Source organism: Salvelinus sp. IW2-2015, unplaced genomic scaffold (genome assembly GCF_002910315.2).
Source record: "Salvelinus sp. IW2-2015 unplaced genomic scaffold, ASM291031v2 Un_scaffold3654, whole genome shotgun sequence".
Lineage (NCBI taxonomy): Eukaryota > Metazoa > Chordata > Actinopteri > Salmoniformes > Salmonidae > Salvelinus > Salvelinus sp. IW2-2015.
Window position 1 is genome coordinate 10,802 of NW_019944931.1, and position 26,226 is coordinate 37,027.

Below are 26,226 nucleotides of genomic sequence, written 5' to 3' on the forward strand. Positions count from 1 at the left end.
CAATCTGTTACGAAAAGAGTGGACAAAGTTTTGTAACTTTGTAACCCTTTGCCAGAGTTGTGTTGTTTAGAAGGAGTGCAAAGGCGAATTGAGTTATTGCACACGTGCACTACAGAGTAGGCGTTACCTAATGAAAATATGCAAATGCATGGTAGAACGAGCCAATGGGATCTCGCTAGCTCGTGCTTGGCTCTGCCCACCTCCTTGCTTGTTCTGCCCACTATGGCTCATTTGTTTCCATTGGAAAGGACAGGCTGTGGTCTATCTTAGTTAAGTTATACAAATCTTTGACAGTAGTCAACTGTTTCCTGGCTGTTATCTCACTGGTCCGGGTGCATAATTAGACGAAGCAAACACAGTAATATAATGCAATAACACTATGCTATAAAACAATCTGTAAGGACAACTGTTCCATGTCCCTGCTGTGTTATTCTGGATGTGTCTAGTGGGTCTTGCTAATATGTATGTTGCTAGCAAATGACCAGACTCTTTCAAGGTGTATTATTGTGAATATMTCAAGTGAAATGTTATTGATTAGATGTGATTGGCTGACTCTGACCCCTAGGTGGATGTGTTTGCCTATGGAATCATCCTGTGTGAGATCATCGCCCGGATAGAGGCTGATCCAGACTTCCTACCTCGCACTGAGGTACACACACACACACACACACACAACCCCACAGTGTATGACAGGCACACGGTTAACCAATGCTTTTCCTTTTTACACGATCACACAACCCTAAATCAATGGTTTCATACTATCACACAACAAACTGACAGTGTAAAACCCTTAATCCAACCCTTTCTACACCACTTTTTTCCACTTTGACCCAGAAAAGAAGTGCCCTCCTTGTCCTTATTGCACAGTATCACATGTAACTGCAGTGGAAGACTTGGAATATTTAAATCACTGCAGTACAGGGCAGCAGTTCCAGCTGCATGTGAGGTTTAAAGTGGAACTGACAGTGTTTTCACTACTGTAACGACTAGAGGTCGACCGATTAATCGTGATTAATTGTGCCTATTAATTGTCCAAACGCAAGGCTGCTTTTCCACTCTATATTGCTATAGAATTTTCACAATTGCCTTACTTAGTATACAGTGTGTATTTCCCAAATATTCTAAGAATTTATGACAATGTGAAAATGACAAATCTAAGTGCTCGCTTGCATATTTTTTTAAAATTTTTTTTATGTCATTTTCTTCCTGGGGGTCTATATGAACAGATTTGAATGAGATTTCATGTTGCTAAAATGCGTCAGTTCCACTTTAATGAGTAGAACTCTATCACAGTGTATGTCTCCTCTAGTGGATATTATGGTGAACTACAACATGTTTAAACCTAGTCAGACAAACTGATTGACAGCTAGTCGGCTACATTAAAAGATGATGATGATGATCCTCTGTGTGTGCAGGACTTTGCCTGATGTGATCCTTTGAGAACCTGATTGGTGACTGTCCAACACCATTCTCAACCTTGCAGTCCTCTGCTGCAATGTAAGATACAGACACAGACTGACAGATTGACTGACTTCATAATAATTGCATGCATCCATGATCTGTGTACATACTTACTGTAAATGCACAGAGATGACAACCTAAAACCAACCATACATTTGAAAAAGTAGGCACTGTTTACACTCTTCCTGGTCCCCTCACTCTGTTTCTCTCCTCTTTCTCAGATGAATGCAAAGATACGTCCCTCATTCTCTGAGATAGTGGTTTGCTGGAGGGGATGGAGAGAGAGAGAGGAGGAGAGGAAGACGGCCATCCCTCTGGGCGATTGTCTCTCCTCAAAACCCGCCACCGTCCACATCAGCCCCTACGACGACGGAGTTCCCTTTGTCGCCCCGGCGACCAGCAGTTGTCACGGAGCCAGTCTGAAATGCTTCCCCAAACGACGCCCCACTCGGCACCCCGGCCCGGGTCAACCCCTTCTCCCTGCGGCAGGACTGAACGGGGGCCGCATCAAGCTCTACGACACCCCAGCAAGTCTGTCATCTCCCTGACCTTCACCCTTCCCAGCAGCCTGAAGCCTGCGCCTCTCCCCCCTCAGGGAAACCTCTTACTCCGCGGGCCCCCCCGACGCTGCCATCCCTCCCCTGCACCCCCGAGCCGGGGCGAACCTCTCCTCCTCCGGGACCCCGACCTGCAGCGCTTGGGGAAAGAGGAAGAAGAGGAGGGGGTAGAGGAGGTGGAGGATAAAAGGAGGAAGGAGAAGGGTGGATGGTGAAGGATGAAAGGAGGAAGGAGAAGGGAGGATGGTGGAGGATGAAAAGAGGAAGGAGAAGGGAGGGAAGTGGAGGATGAAAGGAGGAAGGAGAAGGGAGGGATGGTGGAGGATGAAAAGGAAGGAGAAGGGAGAGTGGTGGAGGACGTGTCAGATGTCAGGGCTGCCTCTGGACATGGTGTCTCTGGGTCCTCTAGAAGAGGAAGAGGAGGAAGGTTTTTCTCTGGGGGAGCCTATGGACTGCAGCAGGTTCCTCACCACTAGAGGGCGCTGTCCTACCACAGGGAGACTACACCAGCCTCGTCCTCTTCCTCCCTGTTTCTCGCCTCAACGGCTGGTGCCACCAGTCTCCAATGCCCCTTCCTCCCTCCCTCCTCTCCCCTCTGGACAACAACAACATCTCGGCGATGGTGGTCGTCGGCCATCCGATTGGCTGGAGGGCTAGTGGCTACGCGCCGCACTCCGGGCCCCCTGCTGGCCCCGCCCCTGAACAAGATGAGGTAATTTCCTGTCCGGGATGCTGTCTGATTGGTCTGAGCTTTCCATCCGTGTGCCTGAAGGGGGTGCCGACCCCTCGCCGCGTTCCGCCCCGACGACCCTACCGGAACCTCAACGGGGGGGCATCAGTGACCCTCAGCTGCCACAGCAACCAAGGGACTGCTTTGTTGCGGGGTGAACGGTATCGCTCCTCCGAGCCACCTTGGTTCCTGGCTGCCCTACCGGAGGCACAGACTTAGGAAGGGCTCCCCTAGTGGCTGACTGACCAACAACAACATCAACACCAGTGACATTACTGAGACTTTGACTGGTACTGTTCAGTGATGCTTTTACTATTTATTATTACTATTAGAACTGATATGTATCTACTACTACCTGAAGTGTGTGAGTGTGTGTGTGTGTGTGTGTGTGTGTGTGTGTGTGTGTGTGTGTGTGTGTGTGTGTGTGTGTGTGTGTGTGTGTGTTAATCATAACATTTCTTCTCGTATGTGTGTGTGTGTGATTGAGTAGGTGGTGGGGACACTGGTGGTTGTATTGGGAGTAATAAGGGAGAAGCAGAATAGGAAACCAGAAGTGGGTTATTGATGTGAGATCTTATATATTGGTTGTTGACCTGGAGCCATTTGATAACTGCAGTGTGTCGCTGGTTTGTTCACTCACTTTCTACACTCTGAATCTTTCTATTTGATTCCTACTAATGATTCTTCACTGGTCTGGGTGGTGCTTGAGGTTTGTATTGAATTCAAACAGGTGCTTCTTCTTCCCTCAAACCTCAGTGTTCTTCCCATAACCCACTATGATCCAGGTATCCTCTCAGTGTGTGTATGTGTGTTAACAGTTTGTGTAACTTTGAAACAGCATGAAAAGCAATACTCCTAGCTTATTTACGTATTGTACTGATTATTTCACTCTAAGTTCTGTGTATGTGTGTCAGAGGGAGAGAAAGCGTGTGTGTGTGTGTCTGTATGTCTGTATGACTGAATGACTAAGGTTTGTCCCCTGATGTCTGTTTTGAAATGTTAGTGGTTTGTGTAATCATTTAATATAAAGTTAGTGAGGTGTACATKATCTTTACTATAATGTTTTTTGACACTATTGATGAGAATCACTCCACTCTTGATTTCATAGGCCTGCTGGTTCCGTACCTGTTGAGGTTGACTGACTGTATRTGAAATGGCACCCTATTCCCTATATAGTGCACTACTTTTGACCAGGGCCCATGTCTCCCTCTGCTGGCCTGGAGGACCCAGGCACACCAGGCCGTTGTGGCGCAGGCTGTGTCTCTTCCTTTCCTCATAACTCTTTCCTTCTAGGAAAAGCCATACATGACCAGACCAGGGAAAAATCCAGGCTTTAGTTATAGACCTGGAGGTTTTTCCTAGTCGGGTCACTTAGTCAGTAAAAAGTCTCAGCCATATTCATATCATATCAACTGATATGACGGGACTTTAAAAGGTTTATGACTACATGGCTATAGCTATTACCATTTATAACCAGTTCTAACAGGTTAATCTAGCTAGTGATTTGTAGGTAATGAGGAGGAGGAGGAAAGATAAATAAGACTATTGGGACGTAGCCGCTCTCCCTTAACTGTGTTGGCCAGAGTCTCTTTATTACTTCACTGTTTAAACAGCATGATTTACAGAGTCTGGACAACTGTGTGCATCCATCTAAAGAATTCCACTGTTCTGTCCCATATTGATGATGTCATAATGACAATGGTGTGAACACCGACCCATATGTCCATGGAACGACCGAGTCAGGGAGTGTAATGCACTTTCTTTTTTAAAGCTGAGAATCTTGTTGATTAAAACATTATTTATGAAATCAGGTATGTAGCTAACTAGTAAACCCTTCTGCTGGCTGGGATGTTGGTTGGTCTGTTGCTAGTTGGAATAATAATTTATTATTATGTAAATATGTGTCTGTTCCTTTCCGGAAACAACCCTTCCCCTCTAGATACAATCAATATAGTGATAGCTCCACCTTGCCCTCTGATAGGTGGAATATCACCATATTGCTTAAACCTGTCCAATCCTCTCAGACCTCCACCAGGGCTCTCTCGGAAGGGGCTAGTTAGGGGTTGTTTCTGGACAGGGGCTCTGTTGTTTCTACTAGAACCCTTCCTCTACATGCAGACACTTCTGATTACCATTGTTACTGTAAGAATCATCAGTGTGTGTGTATATACAGTGCATTCAGAAAGTGTTCATACCCCTTGATTTTTTCCCACCATTTTGTTACTTTACAGCCTTATTCTAAAATGGATGATATTGTTTTTTCCACCATCAATTGACTGTACACACAACACTCCATAATGACAAAGCAAAAACTGTTTTTTTTTACATTTTTGAAAATGTATTAAAAATAAACTGATAATCCATTTACATAAGTATTCAGACTCAGTACTTTGTTGAAGCACCTTGTCACTAGTGTAGAGCGGAGTAGGCAGGAGGCAGGTTTAGAACTACTGAATTTATTTAAGCACCATTTATTTTATATCCTATGAACTTCACGTTGGTGCTCATGGGTCCTTTTACATGGAAATGCCCAGAGGTGACTGATGCCTTGTTTCCATGGCAGCTGAACCATTTCAACACCATGATCTGGATTTGTCCACTTTCACATTGTTTGAGAGATACCTGTGTTCTCTATTACGAGACAACCTGCCTAGATTGTGTCAATGATCTGAGGAAGAAGCTCTTCTCCAATAGGTCAATCTAGATGGAGAACATCACAGTCTGCACTGCTGCAAACATTTAAACAGAGCACTGTACCAAACAAGCATTTCGTCAACAAGTCTGAAAACCATCCAATCGGCACTTTCACCYGAAAGTACTGGATGGACTAAACCAGTTGATTCCTGGACACCTTTGATGACACTCTTACCAGAGGCTGACCAAGCTTGCAGAGAACTCCTGATGTGTGGCAGTAAAAGTGTTCTCTGTTCTTGGTTGTATCGATGCCAGGATGCTGGATRGTCATGCACTCAGGCTCGGAGTTATGGGCAGGCCTTATGGGGTCTGGCCCGCCCCACCTCCTTGACCATCCAAATMAAATATATTTATTTGACAAACGTGTGCCGACAGAAACACGCATCACACTCAGATAAAGCATCCAAGCGAGCGACAAACGTGTGAAGGTAACCMACTGTACTTTTTTAAGTGATTTGTTTGACAATCAGATGAAAACGTCATGACTMGCTGTGTTCATTCCACATTATAAGGGAATACATGTTCAGAGTTAAATGACATGTMTTTACTATAAAACCCATTTAAAACACAAAGGAGGTCCCGTGGGAAAAGAGGTGCCCCTTCATGGAAATCAAATGGTTGTCCATCTGATTCGTTCAGGTGCCGGCCCTGCATTATGTGAACCAGGACCCTAAGTATTTTTTTTCTTCACTAATCACAATTTAAGGAATACGTTTGTTGCATGAAATGATGTCATTTTGTGTGGAAATGTTACGTCAGAAGCTGTTTTAAATATGACTATGGATTCATTGCCATCTCCGTTGGCGGACATTTTGGTACATTTTTAAATGAGTACCCCTTCTAGGATGTTTTCATATAATCTGAGGAATGTTTGTACCAGGCTTTTATCTGTTACATAACAGTTTTTATTGATCAAAAACCAGCTATTACMGCAGCCATTTAGATTGTACACAATAACTTGCTTCCTGGTTACACTTGAAATGGGATCCCCTTGTTTTCATTACGTCTGAGGAATGTCTGTAACAAATYTCATGTTTGTATCTGCATTGTTAAAAAAATACTTTGCTAGGTCACAGACACTTGCTTAAGCCTTTCTCCCCCTCCCTGAAATAACAATATACTACTAATATGGCCTACCGACCACTGTCCATGGTGCTGAAATTGGGACATGCCTATTAAATCGATGATAAGCCATCTGCTGTGCCAGGGCTAACCTTTGCTTTCGCTAATGGATAACTGTTTATTGGTAGGCCTATTTACTAATTTTCTCATGTTAAGCCTAACATTTCACAAAGCTAAACAGCATACTTATCGACAGCATACTTATCACCCTCAAAATTATGCAGACTATAGCTACAGAATGTACAGTGTTTAGATGTTTAAAAGAAAAATAATACATATCATATAGTCTAACACTGATGAAAAAAGTAGTCGGCTTGAGGATAAATTCAGCCACTAGGTATTGTTGAACTCAGCAGGTTTTATATGGCTAACAGCCTACACAAATGGGCTGCAATATTCAAGGTCAATTCAATCCAGTTTGAGAGACTTCCCTGGTGTCCTTTAGTAATCAAATGGTTTCACCACGGTCTGTAGGTTCAGGTTTCAGGCCTTTATGAGTTTTACTTTAGAAAAGGATCTCTCCACAGAAGTGACAGTTAGGGATATTAAGGGATATTAATAAGAGCTAAATTGCCGTAGCAACATCAGGGAAACTGGGGAMGGAGTTGTGCTTCAAATACAGCAGTTCTGTAACAAATTTAATTTYATCTCATTCTGCTTAATTGCTGGCCTCAACACCTTATGGAAATAGATTAACTGTATACGAAGCTCTGGGGACGTCTGGATACAGACAATAKATTGGCAGATGCAAACWGATTATAATCRTTAGCAGACAACAGTTCTTCAGGGCTGGAACATAAAAGATCTTTCAATTTTGTTCATACTGGTGAACCGCCGTTTGACTTGTGTGGTTGCAATATCAACAGTCTCTTTTCTCTGGTCTATCTTGGCATGCATCATTTCAATTGTGTGCAGTGCAATGGACATTTAATGCATTAGACTCTCAGTCTAACATGCTGACCACACCGTCCGTTGCAAAATACATTTGCACATACATGTTATTCAATCATTGCATCGACACTGCTTGCGCACGTCAACGAGCYTCTGCATAGCCAGGCGCTAAAATAGAACTTGGTTCTATTGGTGACACTTTAAGCCCTGCAAGTCCTGCCTCTCCCATCTCCTCATTGGTTTATAGGAGCATAGTAGGGATGCACYATGTATTGGTGAGKATATCAGAATCGGACGATATTACCTAAAAATACCAACATCGGCATTGGCCCGATGTCAACCTGTTTGGGATAGGGGGCAGTATTTTCACGTTCGGATGAAAAGCGTGCCCAGAGTAATTGCCTGCTACTCAGGCCCAGAAGCTAAGATATGCATATTATTAGTGGATTTGGATAGAAAACACTCTGAAGTTTCTAAAACGTTTGAATGTGTCTGTGAGTATAACAAAACTCATATGGCAGGCGAAAACCTGAGAAAAATCCAACCAGGAAGTAGGAAATCTGAGGTTTGTAGTTTTTCAAGTGATGGCCTATCCAATATACAGTGTAAATGGGGTCAGATTGCACTTCCGAGGGCTTCCACTAGATGTCAGCAGTCTTAGAACGTTGTTTCAGGCTTCTACTATGAAAGGGGGCGCGATAAGAGCTGTTTGAACTAGGGGTATGGCTGAAAGCCTTGAGCTAAGTCTCGCGTGCGGCCATGAGCGCGAGCTCCGTTCCTTTTCATTTCTAAAGACAAAGGAATTGTCCGGTTGAAACATTATTGAAGATTTATGATAAAAACATCCTAAAGATTGATTATATACATCGTTTGACATGTTTCTATGAACTGTAATGAAACTTTTTGACTTTTCGTCTGCGCTTGTGAATTTCGATTGGTGAACTAAACGCGCTAACAAAAAGGAGGTATTTGGACATAAAGATGAACTTTATTGAACAAAACAAAAATGTATTGTGGAACTGGGATTCCTGGGAATGCATTCTGATGAAGATCATCAAAGGTAAGTGAATATTTATAACGCTGTTTCTGACTTTTACTGACTCCACAACATGGCGGGTATCTGTATGGCTTGTTTTAGTGCCTGAGCGCTGTACTCAGATTATTGAATGGTGTGCTTTTGCTGTAATGCTTTTTTGAATCTGACACAGCGGTTGCATTAAGGAGAAGTTTATCTTTAATACTATGCATAACACTTGTATCTTTCATCAAATTTTATGATGAGTGTTTCTGTAAATTGATGTGGCTCTCTGCAAATTCGCCGGATGTTTTTGAGGCACAACATTACTGAACATAACGCGCCAATGTAAACTGAGATTTTTGAAATATAATATAAACTTTATCGAACAAAACATACATGTATTGTGTAACAGGAAGTCCTATGAGTGTCATCTGATGAAGATCATCAAAGGTTAGTGATTAATTTTATCTCTATTTCTGCTTTTTGTTACTGCTCTCTTTGGCTGGAAAAATGGCTGTCTTTTTCTGTGTCTTGGCTCATCTAACATAATCATTTGGTGTGCTTTCGTCGTAAAACCTTTTTGAATCGGACACTTTGGCTGAATTTACAACAAGTGTATCTTTAAAATGGTGTAAAATACTTGTATGTTTGAGGAATTTAAATTATGGGATTTCTGTTGTTTTGAATTTGGCGCCCTGCAGTTTCACTGGCTGTTGCCGAGGTGGGACGCTACCGTCCCACATACTCTAAAGAAGTTAAAAGGTCGCTAAAATGTAAATGTTGTTATTCGTAGTGTTATCATTTTAATTGTCGGAGTAGAGGACATTGTGCATTTCAGGTTTAAATCCCAGGACAAATTCACTAGCAAAGCAAGCTAGCTGGCTTCCCATAAATGTTTTTCAACTGTCCCCAAATGAATATAGTTGGTTCATTGATATTTCAACCTGCGTGTCCTGATCGTGTCTTGTGTGGGTGGACAAATATTTTGCGGGTTTAGACGGTATGTACTGCCTGAAGGGGCAGCAGCCACTAATGGCGTAAGCTGCACATCTACAGTAACGTTGGGCCCAGGGTTGTAAATCAGGGGCAGGCAGTCCACCCATTTGTCCCACACTGACCTGATTGCAGCTAGCGTGTCTTCTCTGCCGCCGAGCTGGTCTGGTGTCTTGGTTATCGACGCCTTCCCTCCATATCAGTGCAGTCCAGAATGAGTATCTTGATGATGTCTGGGATAAACAGTTCAAAAGAAGACTTTATGTCCTGCACATGAATAACTGCCATCGGCGTTGGCACGTTGCATCCTTATCACATTGACAGTCATATTTCTCCACCTGCAGGCTGCTGATGATCTGGCTGCTGACATGCTGGTCCTGGGCTGGCTGAGGGTCAATCTCTCCTCTTCTTCCAACTCACTAGTTTTTTTGACTTGTCTAGGGTTTTTTGGTTATCTATGGGGATTTTGTATTATCTAGGGGTATGTAGGTTTATGGTGGCCTGAATTGGTTCCCAATCAGAGACAGCTGTTTATCGTTGTCTCTGATTGGGGAGCCTATTTAGGTTGCCATTTTCCATGTTGGTTTTGTGCGTAGTTGTCCATGTTTAGTTGCCTGTGAGCACTATGTTGGTGTCACGTTTCTTTGGATGTTTATTGTTTTGTTGGCGACATAGTTAATAAAGAAGTATGTACGCTGACAACGCTGCGTGTGGTCCACTCCTTTAAACGGCGTGACAAATGCGTAGGGGGGTGCACAGTGTGCACTCAATGAAAATGTGTTATTTAACATGTTCTTTAAAGAAAATGAGACAAGGCCAATCAATCTCAGGTTGAAAAAATTATTAATAGTATATTTTTCTTTAGTAAACAGTGAAAATGGGTCCCACAGACCCGAACACCACACAAGGGCTAAACTTCTTGAATTCAATCATTATTGGGCTCAAATACATCTTTAGATTTGTGAACAGCTATCCCAACAACCACAATCAGTAAAGCGCAAATAGCTAATTGAGAGAGCAGCAGTGTGATTCACATCAACGCGTTACGTAGATATCAATAATAAGTTAAATCCGTATCGCCATAGGCTACAACACTGCTGTCATCTTAACTCCAAGCGTTTATTCAAGTTGGATAATCTTTGGATGCCGACAGCAGTCGCACCATTGGAAGACATAGCTTGGACTGTAGCCTATAAAGCCTATTCCTGCTTTTTTCCCGCGATCCATCAAACACATTTGCTGTGTCATCATAGTGGTCTCTGACTTGGAACAAACTTAAACTTGCACCTTTTTTCAATGCTGATTTACATGTCATTGAGAAAACAGAGAAGTGTCAAGATTTTTTCAAGCAAACTCCTTTCTGAATTTAAAAGTATCCTCGAAGTAATCAGTTTCTCAAAAGTATCTGCAATCCGTTTACATATTTCTGCTAGTAACAGAACGGATTACAGTTACCGGTTTTTGTAATCCCTTACATGTAATCCGTTACTCCCCAACCCTGGTTACCCCCTAGTACCCAACAACTAGGTATATGCCCCATATTGCTATAAAACATAGCTGCATCGCCACTTGTAGACATGACTTCAGATACCCAACAGGCAGGCAAAGGTAAGGACGTCTATAAAGTTACTATTACAAGACACAAGCCTGAACAAATTCTTGTTGCGTGTTTTTACAAATGGGTGTTCTTTCCAAATTGACATTCAAAAAGGATGACGAGGTTTAATATTGTCAAACTTCAGGAAAGACTGCATTTGCAATTTTATATTATACAAAGCTTTATGTAATAAGTGTATTGTAACGAGAGTAAATAACGATGATGATTAGTCACAATATTGTTTTGAACGTTTGGTTTTAGACTGATGCCCGACTGAGCATTCTACTCAATGCTTCGTCAATGAGCCCTGATGGTCATTTAATCATTATAGTGGCTTGGAATAAAATTACATTTGAAAGGAGGCAAATAATTAGGGAAGTCTTTGACATTTTGATGTTGCCAGATTGACTTTTAGCTGCAGTACAACACTAGCTAGTTAGCTAGCTTAGATTGCAGGGAAGCCACTGGATTTTAGCTAGCTAATTACAATTTTGCCATTTGTCTAAGTAATGTTGACGACATGGTAATGCTGACAAAGTTGTTTAAGGCATTATGCACGTTCCTAAAACCGGACTAATACACTGCTCAAAAAAATAAAGGGAACACTTAAACAACACAATGTAACTCCAAGTCATCACACTTCTGTGAAATCAAACTGTCCACTTAGGAAGCAACACTGATTGACAATAAATTTCACATGCTGTTGTGCAAATGGAATAGACAAAAGGTGGAAATTATAGGCAATTAGCAAGACACCCCAATAAAGGACTGGTTCTGCAGGTGGTGACCACATACCACTTCTCAGTTCCTATGCTTCCTGGCTGATGTTTTGGTCACTTTTGAATGCTGGCGGTGCTTTCACTAAGTGGACAGTTTGATTTCACAGAAGTGTGATTGACTTGGAGTTACATTGTGTTGTTTAAGTGTTCCCTTTATTTTTTTGAGCAGTGTATGTACTTCAATATTAAATGCACATTCTGCATGTCTAATGTCTGACAATGAAGTCAGTAACTGAGGCCTGCACTATAAAGGCTCTCTTTTAAAACAAAATCTTTAATTGGACAACAAAGCAGTCTCCCTGTCTATTTAAAAATATGTAATAGAGGTTATGTAAAGTAGACGCAGGGAGTCAGGAATCAGGTGCAGTTAGTGAGTCTAATAATAACGAACATGGACCGATACAAAACAAGAGAAGCGTCTGACATGGAAACAAAACAATACTACCTGATGACAAAAGAGTGCTATATAAAGGGTAAGTAAACGGAGTAAGGAGTCCAGGTGTGACTGATGATGAGACACAGGTGTGCGTACAGATGGGTTGCCAGGTTTGTGTGAGATGGGTTGCCAGGTGTGCGTGAAGATGGACTGCCTGGACCAGTGGTTAGTAGACCTGCGAAGTCGAGCGTCGGAGCGGGTCAGCGGGAGTAGATGTGACAGGTGACCCCAACAACAGTCAACATTTGAGCGCGTTACTGTTGCACATGAACCTATAACAGTTCAAAGACCTGAAAGACTAACCAGACAATGACAAGAATACAAATTATTCTTGTTTTGCTAGTTGCGTAACACTTGATTAAAGATTAAAACAACTTGTTTGAATAAGTATATACAGTCCTTTGAATACTGTATGATGAATATATTTTACTACAGAAAGAAAATGTTCATAATAACCCATAAATTCTTACAATACAAAATTATGAATGCAACCTGTCAAGTGTTGTCCCATGAGCTGAAATAAAACATCCTCGATTTTCCATATGCACAAAAATAGTATTTCTCTTAAATATAGTGCACACATTTGTTTACATCCCTGTTAGTGAGCATTTCTCTTCTGCCAATATAATCCATCCACCTGACAGGTGTGGCATATCAAAGTGCACCTTGTGCTGGGACAATAAAAGGCCACTAAAATATGCAGTTTTGTCAAACAACACAATGCCACAGATGTCTCAAGTTTTGAGGGAGCGTGCAATTGCCCTCCAGTGTTACCAATAGACATAATTTGAGTCAATTGGAGGTGTACCTGTGGATATATTTCAAGTCTACCTTCAAACTTAACACCTCTTTGCTTGACATCATGGGAAACTCTAAAGAAATCAGCCAAGACCTCAGAAGAAAAATGTTAGACCTCCAGCATCTTCACAAGGTCCTTTGCTGTTCTGGAATTGATTTTCCTTCGCACCAAAGTACATTCATCTCTAGGAGACAGAACGCGTCTCCTTCCTCAGTGGTATGACGGCTGCGTGGTCCCATGGTGTTTATACTTGCGTACTATTGTTTGTACAGATGAACGTGGTACCTTCAGGAGTTTGTAAATTGCTCCCAAGGATGAACCAGACTTGTGGAGGGCTACAATTTTTTCTTCTGAGGTCTTGGCTGATTTCTTTTCATTTTCCCATGATGTCAAGCAAAGAGGCACTGAGTTTGAAGGTAGTCCTTAAAACATCCACAGGTACACCTCCAATTGACTCAAATGATGTCAATTAGCCTATCAGAAGTTCCTAAAGCCATGACATAATTTTCTGGAATTTTCCAAGCTGTTTAAAGGCACAGTCAACTTAGTGTATGTAAACTTCTGACCCACTGGAATTGTGATACAGTGATTTATAAGTGAATAATCTGTCTGTAAACAATTGTTGGAAAAAATGACTTGTGTCATGCACAAGTAGATGTCCTAACCGACTTGCCAAAACTATAGTTTGTTAACAAGAAATTTGTGGAGTGGTTGAAAACGAGTTTTAAACTTCCGACTTCAACTGTATGTGTTATTTCATTGTTTTAATGTCTTCACTATTATTCCACATTGGTAAATAGTAAAAATAAAGAAGAACCCTTGAATGAGTAGGTTTGTGCAACCTTTGACTGGTACTGTACATGAGTATGATCCCTGAGATGACTAATTTAAAAAAAAAGTATGGACACAATTCAAATAACACAACGCAACAATACTTCGGAGTAGACATTTTCTATGTTGTTTTGATTGAATAAGAACATATGCCAACTTGCACAATACTATAATATTGTGTTCCATTTAAATCTTTGGTCTGTCACGTTCCTGACCTGTTTTCTGTGTTTGTATGTTTTAGTTGGTCAGGACGTGAGCTGGTGAATTCTATGTGTGTGTCTATTTGTCTGTTTCTATGTCCAGCCTATATGGTTCTCAATCAGAGCAGATGGTATCGTTGTCCTGATTGAGAATATATATAGGGTTGTTTTTTTGGGATTTTGTGGGTGTTTGTTTCCTGTCTCTGTGTTGTGTTCTGCACCAGATAGGTCTGTATCGGTTTTCACGTTTGTTATTTTGTAAGTTGTTTGTAGTGTCACTTGTCTTTAATTAACATGTGAGCACTGCTACGCTCATTTTGGTCCTCTCCTTCAACTATGGAGAAAACCGTACATGGTCATTCCAAAACATTTGTTAGATCCTGTTATTATCAGTAGCAAGCTAATCAAGACAAAGCAAGTTGACTAATAACCAATATGTCTATTAATAATTGGTATTGAAAACATGTAAGTATAACAATTATCTGAGCAATTTGTTCAGAGTTTATTGGATTATTATACCCACAACCCAATACTGTAACTTGTTACCTATATCTCCCCACACTATGCAGTAAATTACACAGTGTCTATATTTGTAACTCCAGTACTACACTTAACATTCAGTAATATGAATAGCAGGACAGGAGGACTCTAGCGGCTGTGAGAAGACACCAGGTGGACACTGGCTGAACAACATACTATTGAAGACATGTCAGAATGTTAATCAGTTAAAGTTTGAGTGACAGCTAACCCAACAATAGATACTGTTGTGACACACCATTACTGTATGCTGCACTCTTGGTTTTATAAGGCTGATTGTTCCTGTTGAGGCTGACTGACTGGTTGTGTCTGAAAAGACACTCTATTCCCTATATTTTGCACTACATTTGAGGCAGAGACAAATGGGGCCCTGCTGTTTGAGAGGCAATGGAGGCACAGTGCTTTTACTGGTAATTCCAGCAATATCCGCCAGTGTTGCTGCAGGTAGGACATGTTCTGMAATTGACACAAGTTGTCTCCAATCAATCAATCAATCAATCAATCAATCAATCAATGTCTYGTTGTGTGTGTTTGACCGGGGGATCACTTGAGGATATTATGTTCATGTTGATTAAGTAGGTCAGGATATTGTTGCCTGTTTAKYGCAATCAGTGGTTTATTGGTCGTTTGGTTGATTAAACAATTTTACCCAAAATGTGTGTGAACAGAAACAATATATTCTGATAATATGACATACCACTATAAGTGCAGCTTAAGTCACATGATTTTATATTTCAACTTCCTGCCCCTGTCACCACCACAATTGCTACTATTAGGGGTGGTGAAAAAAACTTCTACTCAAAGCACAGAGATTTGAAGAAGACCATTTATATGCCACATTCCCACCTCTTCTGCGGAAATGTTACTTCCCCTTTAGGTCTATCCTTCCTGTTATGCTACCATCTCTTTGAGTGTGATTTTGCAGCCCAAGTCACATGATTTCATAGAAAATGGGTCTGCATTAGAACTCCCTGTGTTGACTTCAAAGTGTCAGTYATGCATCAAGTTTAAGTTCATGCAACATGAGGGAATATATTGACTGTGGTACATAGTGGATAATGAGGCTTTCTTTCAATTATGAGAACAATGGATCTGTGAGGTCATAAGAACAACACAATGCAGAATTATCACATGGATGATGTAATTAATGACATTATGTCCAAAAGGGAAATGCTTGATGGCTGAAATAGTCCATTGCGATCGTGCTTAATAATACACTAAGTATACTTCATTAGCGAGTGTTAATATACATCTAAGTAATACTTCATTAGCGAGTGTTAATTAATACATCTAAGATAATACTTCATTAGCGAGTGTTGAATAATACATCTAAGTAATACTTTAGTAGTGAGTTTAATAATACATCTAAGTAATACTGTATTAGTGAGTGTTAATAATACATCTAAGTAATACTGTATTAGTGAGTGTTAATAATACATCTAAGTAATACTTTATTAGTGAGTGTTAATAATACATCTAAGTAATACTTATTATGAGTGTTAATAATACATCTAAGTAATACTGTATTAGTGAGTGTTAATAATACATCTAAGTAATACTTTATAGTGAGTGTTAATAATACATCTAAGTAATACTGTAATAGTGAGTGCCTCCCATCTTTTTCAGTGTCTGTTTACTCCTGATAAAATCTAACTCAATACAACAACCTTTTCTTGTGATCAGTAAAACATAATACAAAAACAGCTGAATATTTGTTCATCACACCCCCTGAGTATCATTCTTAATGTAGGCTACAAATACAGTAGACTATATTTTATTTGTTTTTTTTAAAGTTGATTTGAACAGAGCAATGAACGACAAAACAACAAGACTCAGAAGTGAGAAGTGATACGTTGCAACAGATTTAGCTAACATTTAATTTAAATTTGCCGTCTTCCCTGTCTTTAGGGCATTTCACATTGATAGAAAAGGCAGGCCAACTTTCACTCTCTTATTCTCTACAGTTCTCAATATTAGGAAGGTGTTTCCAAATGTTTTGTTTACTCTGTGTATATAGAGGAAGCTTTCAATATCAAGTAATGAAGTCAAACAACTTGTAGAAGGTACAGCACTGTTAGATGGACTCTCATTGAGTACTGCAGCATTTACACCAGCTCCCACTCACGCTCCACTGCTGCACAACTGATATACCAATTGGGCCTCCAAATTTCCCAAAGCCGACTCCATTGCAGCACCTGTTCTCATGTGGTTAAATTTCTCAGCATTCTTTCTAGCTGTCGACTTTCCTGTTTTATCCCCAGCTTCTCTACTTCTTCTCTTAGACACACTCCTTCAAACTTTGCCTTCAGTTCTTCCCTCTCTCTGCGTATCTTCTCTTCATTCTCTCTCAGGATCCTGTTCTTCTCRTCTTCAATCGCTCTCTCAGCCTCCTGGAACATCTCAGTGGTGTAYTGGCTRCCTCCATTCARCTTCACCATKTTGTRTATCTTCTCAAGCAGCTCAGMGACCTGGGAGSYATTCTGATCTTTGTTTTTGAAGACATGATATCCCCCKTMYCATTTGGCAATGAAACTTTCCAGTTTGGGATTTCCATGCAGYAAGTCTTCAATTGTTACATCATCAAGAAGGTCTCCATGTGTGAAGACAACCATGGTGTATTTCGATGCTTCATCACCAAATAGTTTCTGGATCATCTTCACAATMTRCTGCTGCTCTTCAGTGAATCCTCCCAGCTTGAGCACAACCAGYAACACATGGGGACCAGGAGCGGAGAAWAGCAGGCACTGTGAGATCTCTTTCAGTGCCTCCTCCTGTGTTAACTTGGTGTCAAACAAGCCAGGTGTGTCGATGACAGCTACATGTTGCCCTCCCACCTCTCCTCTTTTCTTTTTACTTGAGGATGTCACAGAAATAGCGGACATTTTGGATTCAAACGCTTTTCTCCCCAGGATGGCGTTTCCTGTTGCGCTCTTCCCAGATCCAATCTTCCCAACCAGAACAATCCGGACCTCTTTATTTTGTTCTGTTGGATAAGAAYGACATMTTMTTACTGTAGAAAGAAGTSTGGTGTTGATGTTCTTTCTGTTTGGTCATCTTACAGAACAGCTACTGAATATGATCAGTCTCTAGATTCTTAGACATTGATGGTTTGTAGAATATTAACTGTTAGCAAATTAACAAGGACATCATCTATAAATTAAGTTTCAAGCCTACATTCATTTTATTAAAATGTATTAATAATGTAATAAAACAATAATGTGAAAACGCATTCAACAAATAAACCGATGTATCTCTGTCTTGTAGACTAAGTACTCACCAGTCATGTTTGGGTTTTGGAGTGCTGTCAAGCTTTTCCAAGGAACAGTCTTCCCAACAAGAGTAATCAGGGTCTCTGTTGGATGAAAAATAAAATGTTGTTACTGTAGAGAGAAGTGTGATCTGACAGAACAACTATAAAGCTACATTTTCAGTCTCTCATTGCTTCTTAGACTAATATTTTTTGTCTATTAAATACAAACTCTAAAAGCAAATAAACAATGATGTTTTCTACAGGTAACTGCCTAAATAAAGGAAACGCCATTGACGGAACTGTCATTGTCCGTTCCTTGCCAACAAACAAAGTTTCCACATTTGGCGAATATCGCAGTAGTCTTTCTGCCTTGGGTAGAGCACCAGTTGAAAAACTGCAATATAATCAATATTATGTGGGACTCATACAAAGAAGATAGTCTAAAAGACTCTCAAGTTGGTGAGACAACCAACTTCCATGGAAGTTCTCTGACTTTCTCAGAAACCCTAATAACAAACAGGAGCTTTTCAAAATGTCAACACAGAAGGTGTGTGCCAATGAATCTGAAGATGGAAAATAGATCTATGCTACAACTGATGAGTCTGTGGTTTCAAAGGGTTCTCTGACATCAATGCTGTAATGAGACCAGGAAGAGGCACACACAAGAGTGTGGTGTAGAGTACTTAAGTAAAAAATACTTTAAATGACTACTTAAGTAGTTTTTTGGGGGTATCCGTACTTTACTATTTATATTTTTGATAACTTGTACTTTTACTTCACTACATTTCTAAAGAAAATAATTTACTTTTTACTCCATACATTCTCCCTGACACCCAAAAGTACACGTTACATTTTGAATGCTTAGCAGGACAGGAAAAGGGTCTAATTCACACACGTATCAAGATGACATCCCTGGTCTTCCCTACTGCCTCTGATCTGACGGAGTCACTAAACACACATGCTTCGTTTGTAAATTATGTCTGAGAGTTGGAGATAGCCCCTGGCTTTCCGTAAAAAAAAACAAAACAAGAATATCTCTTCTCCAAGAGGTCATTCGGAGAACATGAGGAAGTGATCCATGGGGGTTGTGGTTGGGTACAGGTAATACTGTAAGAATGGCCCATGTTCTGAATTCTGTTGCTATTTAAAAGTGCTGAACAAATAGGCATGTTGACGTCAGTCTTAAATGAAAATATGGCTTGCCTCTTATCTGCTCATTGTTCCCTTATGCCATAGTTTATACATCTCCATTGTTATATTGCTTAAGTAGGTATGTCGCATTAGTGTCTTATTCTTAATTTAAGGCAATGTTGGAATGAACCATTACATTTTCTTTGTTTTGCTTACTTTGTATATTATAATTACCTCATGTGCTTTTCTCCAGGAGGAGATACAATATAATGTTGTTGTGTCTGTAACTATACTTGCCAGTGACAGTCTCTTCCTGTTCAAATATTTTTTTTCAACAAAATGTTCAGTAATACAAACATGTAATTCCGGTTGATATTGCAAGATTCGTTTTSTTTGCGCAAAGTGGATCCTCGTGGTTGCATTTCCCTTCCTTTTTAGTCCACATAGGCCTAATAAAATACTTAAAATAGTAGGCTAACCTCATCTCTCTCTCTGTATGGTGACTTAAGGAAAAGTAAAGTTAACTCAACATCTTGCTGAACGTATCTGAACTAATATATCTGTCTCTGTCCATGTTGAAAGTGCTGAATGAATAGGTTCTACCTCGTCGCAGCTCGTCTGCCTGCACTTGCTTATACTCAGAGCTGTGTTAATGATATAAGAACAAACATGATGAATTTACTGAACATACATGTAACATTGTTGGTGTATGGTTCAAAAGTCACAACTCAGGTCGGCATTCGTTATTATTGAAGGAGAATGTGGTTCTTAGCCAGTTACACAAATCCACAAGGAGTCAGTAGAAACCATATTTATTTAAGCAAGTCAGCCATATGAGCTATTATTTTTTTAAGGGCGGTAAATGAGGCTGAATGAAGTGTTTTGCTGCCAGACGAGGCTCTGCTGATAGCCAGGTGGAGCGGTGGTAAGGATTTACTCTGAAAGGAAAGAGCCGCTGTCGAAACAGCTTTATACAGGCCCTAACAGTTTGTGGACACCATTTGTCACCGATAAAGTGAAATTAATGTATTAATTAATGTTTAGTGTTGTGTAGTGGCTTTGCTGGCATGCATCTAAAAAAACATTGGTTGAGTTTACCCCACCAAGATGTACATGCTAAAATCGCCAATGCAAAGCTTGCAGAGACCTCCTGACGTGTGGCTGCAAAAATTCGTTTTGGATTGTCATGCACTCATGTTCGGAGTTATTGGCGGCCCTATTATATTTTTTATTTAACGAGGCAAGTCAGTTAAGAACAAATTCTTATTTTCAATGACGGCCTAGGAACAGTGGGTTAACTGCCTTGTTCAGGGGCAGAACGACAATGTTCCATGGTCAGCTCCGGGACCACTAGGCTACCTCCCCCCCATTTTTTACACCCCCCCCCCCCCCCCCCACATTCCCTTAGCGGGTCTCAAACTTCGATACTCTTTTAGGCCAGACAGCATCCGTACAAGTACATTGGCTATATATAGTAAAACAGAAGGGGCACTGTTTCGCTGGCTCGGATGCTTTCTCAGGCAGCGAGGCTCGGATGCTTTCCAGGCAGCGAGGCTCGGAGCTTTCTCAGGCAGCGAGGCTCGGATGCTTTCTCAGGCAGCGAGGCTCGGATGCTCTCTTCCTCAGGTGGGCCAGATTCAGCCGCTTGCGAATTGAAAAAGTTGGCAGTTTTACAGTCCATTGTTCGGATGGAATTATTTTGGATGACGGTGTGAAGGTAACCTACTTTTTCAAGTGATTTGTTTGACAATCAGATGAAAACAACATCATGACTGGTTGTGTTCATGCCCACATTAAAATGTAATACATTTTTACAGTTAAATGACATGTCCCGTGGAAAAAAAACGTGCCAACCTATGGAAATCAAATGCCTGTCCAAKTGATTAGTTCTAATGCCGGCCCTGCATTATGCCATGTTTGTATCTGATTTATAACAGGTGTTTTATTCCCCTAGGCCTCGGACACTGGAATAAGGCAGTTTCTCTGCCCCCCATAAAAACAATTCTAATTATGGAATAAAAAAATGTATATATATATATATATTAAACAGTAACATGCAAAACATAAACAGAACAGCCAGAGGGATTCCACAAAGAAATAAACATATAATTACAAATCCTCATTATATAAATTAAAATAGGGACATATAGTGAAAAAAATGACATTTTGTTTTGTATACGTTTTAATGACTCTATATAGTTTTCCAAATCAGATAAAAAAAATAAGAAAATGGGGCTTTTTCTTCATAATTTTGATTTGTGTATGAAATGTTTTCATAATAAAATAAAGAGATTTATGACGTACTCACGTTTGTGGAATCAGTGTAGTAAAAAGAATATGTCAAACTTAGATATGTCAATGGTTGTATGCAATTTGAAGCCAAGATATAGTTTTACATCAGTCCAGAACACTTCACTATATAAACAATGACAGAATAAGTGATAAATAGTTTCTAGTTCACAACAACTGCATTCACTGGTAACATCAGGTATATATTTATAAATCAAGCTATTACACGGATAGAATCTATGGATAATCTTAAATGACATCTCCTTTACTTTATTGGTCACCATAAAGTTGTGTTTATACAGAAAAGCCCAGCACATTAAAGCCTGCTGGTGAAAAGCCGCCAATTTCACAGGAAGTTTACCCACAATATATGGACATTGTAGTAAAGAATTAAAGCCCTCCTAGCTTCTGAAAAACAAAATGAGGTATAATATTCCAGAAACTCTGAGGATTTTTCATGTACCGTATTAACACAAATAGATTTTTTATATCTGATTGAAGAAAGTGAAGTCTGAGACATTTAGACCGCCATCACAAACCCTGTTTGTTTGTGATTTGTGACCATCTCTTTTTATCTTATGTGGCTTTTTTTCCCATATGAAGTTGTACAAAAGCCTATCTAAGGTACAGCAAGTGGATTTGGGAATGTCAATAGATGAAAACAGATAGGATGCACTAGATTGCCCCTCAGCTTTGCATAAAAGCACCCTTCCTTGAAGACTTAAATCCCTCCCTAACCATGAGGATATTTGTGTTGTTGACAGATTCAGTTACAGGGTTCAAATGAAGATCATTCACAGCCTTAAGATGTTTGCTGATCTTTACACCGAGGTAGGTTACAGTATATTTTTCAGAGATGTTACAATCTGATGGATTGACAGCTCCTTTCAGAACAAACACCTCACAGTTGGAAAGATTTAATCCCAAATTTGAAATTTTGGAGAACTGCTTCACAATATCCAATGATAATCTAAAATCCAGTAAACAGAAATTAGATTCTTAATCCCATTTTTTAAATCATCATGCAATAAGAATGAGTTATTTAATTTCCAATAACCACCAGAGTATTTCTTACCATCATTACTGCACATTCTTACAGTCAGCCATATGACTTTATGATCCGTCAGGACTGCAGGTAGTATTTTTATCAAGTCAATTCTTGATTGTAGTGAACGATCTCTTACTCTATGTGTACTGTTTCTCTCCAGGGTTATTAACTCTTCATATGTCAATTAAGTCCAGGCTTTGGCAGAAATTCACCAACTTGTTCACACCAATGTCAGGCCTATGGGGCAATCTATCAGTCCCATTAGAATAAACCATATTAAAATCTCCACCAACTATAATCTGACTGGAATTTCCTCAATTTCCTCTAGAAGTAAGTTATTTGGAGGACTAGAACAGTATCCATATTCATTACACAACACAAATAATCTGTCCATTACATGTCGAAAAGAGGGAGAGATCCTCTTCACCCATCAGGGAACTTCGTTCCCAGTCAAAGAGAAATGAGTCTCAGCCACCACCGTCAGCATAATAGGAGTGCGAGAGGACGCTATAATACAGTAACAAATGTCTATTTTGATTGATCTAGCCTATAAATGAACACTCATAAGGACTTCAATGTACACGACAAATACATGTTTGGCTGCGGCTTCGTTTTAGTGAGGCATTCTATGTTTGTTAAGGTTTCAAAGTTCGTTGTGCGTTACCCATATAACACCACGATCTGGTATGAGTGCTACTTAATTTTCGAGTCAAGGAAGAGGCGAACAGCAACACAGAAATTTTAAACACACGAAAAATAGTGGCAAATCGCACTAGAAACCATGTCACACTATAACCTACCAGATAGCCGCGAGTGTTCGATAATGTGAATTATACACCGGAATTAGAGATATACTCTCCTAAGAGACAACTGACACTCAGCGGTTCAGACTTTCCACAAAACTTTTATTTACCCGTGTGCTATAACAGCAAATACTCCACACTATGCCCTGACTCAAAATACGCGAAGATATCAAAGGGCGTGGCTCCGAGTGGTGCCAGGGCCTATAGCTTGCTTTAAACGATAAAACAGAAAATAATGTTTGGATTTAGCAAATGACGTCCAGGTCAGAAATAACGCGCGTATTTTTTGAAGAGTATGATCCACATTTAACTTCCTTCTTGAGAATCTGCATCAGAAGTCCGTCACACCACCCTACTCCAGGATCATCACCCAGATGTCTAAACACGCAATAGAGAGGTAGAATCTATATGTTCGGACTTAAAAGTCCACATTTAATGGTATCGAAAATACATCCCTTGGCGTATTCCAGAGACACTCGTAATGACCTTATTCCAGTAATTAAAGTTGGGAAGTTCAAACATTGGCAGATGATTAACTAAATGCAATGGGGTCTTAGTGCCGACAGCAAATTACAAATAAATTCCACTCTAGGAGGCGCAGGCAGACGCAAAATGCCGCAAAATAGTTTGCTATTTACATTCTGTGTCCAGTTATAGAAAACATGGTCCAAAACGAGACTGTTACTATGCATAGGCACAATAAAACCCTCTTTCCATGGGATCGATTTTTACCATCAAAAATCCCATACTTACCCAGCTTGATATAGTTTCGACACCACCGTTGGGCGTAAAACACAGTACTTACCTCTTTGGTCACGTCAGAGCTAATTATATACAGCAATGGGAACACCGCCTAAGTACACTCCACAAACACACAACGGCCGTAGGTCTTCAAGCTCACAGCATCATCGTATTCACATGATCCACAGAGTGCACAAGACTCCATAACGAGACTCTACCCTTTCAAACCATATTTAGGTCCCGCCCTATTCCCTTCATCATTATATCCCCATTATAATATAAGCATAACTAAGACACATATGCGAAAAAAGACGGCGTTGATGACAATCTGCGAGATGGAGTAAGCGACTTAGGGCAGAGTGCGGTCGCAATGGAGATGAAAACTATACTAGTACACCCTACCTCGACATCTGGTATGTAACTCAGCAGGTTTCGATATATGCTGAGCTGAGAATCGAAGCCATACAACACATATAAAGCTCGCAATATTCACGGTCAAATTCATAATCCGATATTTTCCAACGCTTACTCTGGTCGAGATTATTGAAGTACTCTCCCACGCCGGTTTGTGTCCTGTAAGTGTCATGAATTTTGTTGATGTTGTTGTCTCTCTGGTATTTTGAGCAAAGTGTCTACCAACCCACGAGCTTCACGAGCCAAACCCTGCCTGCTAGGATCACCGAGGTGTTTATCCACCGCGAGACTCTACTCATAACATTCATATCACCTTAGAAAATATATTGCGCCATATCAAATCAGCCAGGACAAGGATTCACGTCTTGAAGACTACATTCGCGTGTGGTCAATCCCTCAAGTAGTTAGTACCAATGTATTTGAGATGTAGCTTAGAACAAGGATCACTCCTCACGAGTACTCAGAGAGGCAACACTTACACTGGACTGTAAAACCCTACCACCAGCTACTCTCTATTAGACAAGTTGCTCTAGAGCCAACGAACATTACGTGCGCGATAGGACTAGATGGCCAGGAGCGCTGAGGCTGTAGCTCCTCTCAAAACAGGCCAAGTTCTGCACACATGAACAATAAACATTTGGTAGTAGCACCCGTTATGTAATTATTGACGTCCCTCTGCATAATCATTCTCGATGCGTGGAACCCTGCCTCAACAACTCTTTGCCTGTCCGATACATAGAGTTGAGACACTGTAAATACGAAGCTTCTGTCAGAGAATCAATAGTTTACTGAAATCTTACGAAAAGGTCAAGGTAACAATAAATAGGCAGAAGGAGAGAGCGCGATCCCAATTTCATTCTTTACACAGGCACAGTTTCTTAGGAGTGATGCCTGGAAATTCATAACATAAAAAAGGATATGATATTCAGCCGACTATTCGCGCTTGCATCCCCCATGAACAATATGTTAAGAACATTCGCGGAGGGAGCAGCGCGAGAGAGAATCCGCGACAAGCAATTGGACATTTTAATATCTCATAAAATAAGCGATACAGGAAACTAAACTACAGCCAATATCAGTACAGGGGACTTAGGGGATTCACTTATATAGAAATCGAGCTAGGTGATGTCCCGACATCCACTCTTTAATTCTCAAAACCTGGATGAGCTTAATCGAAGGTTAAAGTAAACTCAAACTATGAAGTAGTAGTAGGTTAGCCTAATTTTGTGCGCGGCAGTACCTCAGTGGACTTTCGAAGCGTTGGAACTAGTAACGAAAGATCGAATCCCCGAGCCTGACACGGTACAAAACTCCTGCTAAGTTCTGGCCTCAACTAAACAAAGCGTTGTTCCTCAGGCCGTCATTGGAACATAAGATTTGGGGGCTTACAACTGACTTACCCACAACCTTAACTTAATACAGCAGGAAGCATTGCACTAAACAGCAATATGTTACAGATTATACTTCATATACATGGAAACAAACGCAAGCACACAAACCTGTGAGTTATTCAGTTCAAGCGCTGATTACACATCAATTAATTTTGTCCAAATTAGTTAGCTGGCTATTTGACAATCAATGAGGCCACATGGCAATTAAAAACCTTATTACACCGAAAAAATACACAACACTTACACTGACCTTTGATTCAACTTCAACCTCAACCAGTTAGGATTTAATCCCTAAACTACCATTAAATCTTGATATTAAAAAAACATGGAGTACACAAGAATAAAATGTGATCTTAGTTTAAAGTAAAAACACACTTAGTCTTAGAAGAAACGACTTAACCAATTAGGAGTAATATTAAAACTATGTTTTACAGTTTGTGCAACAAGGTTAAATAAGACTAAAGCCTTGATTTAACTCAGTTAGTCCCATGTTGGTGCAATCCACCCTAACATC

At 40.4% G+C, this 26,226-nt stretch overlaps 1 protein-coding gene and 1 pseudogene across 1 annotated transcript in view; one reads left to right on the plus strand and one right to left on the minus strand.

The window, feature by feature from the left end:
* LOC139025967 (dual specificity testis-specific protein kinase 2-like) overlaps positions 1–26,226 on the plus strand; it is a 65,578-nt pseudogene that overhangs the window by 750 nt on the left and 38,602 nt on the right.
* The window catches only part of LOC112076268 (GTPase IMAP family member 9-like), a 14,005-nt gene continuing 4,600 nt past the window's right edge, over positions 16,822–26,226 (minus strand). The window contains exons 2-3 of the mRNA XM_024143106.2: positions 17,923–17,997; positions 16,822–17,628 (exon numbers count right to left, since the gene is read on the minus strand). Coding sequence (XP_023998874.1) covers positions 16,847–17,628; positions 17,923–17,929 — 789 coding nt within the window. The 5' untranslated portion in view covers positions 17,930–17,997 and the 3' untranslated portion in view covers positions 16,822–16,846. The remainder of the gene's footprint in view (positions 17,629–17,922; positions 17,998–26,226) is intronic.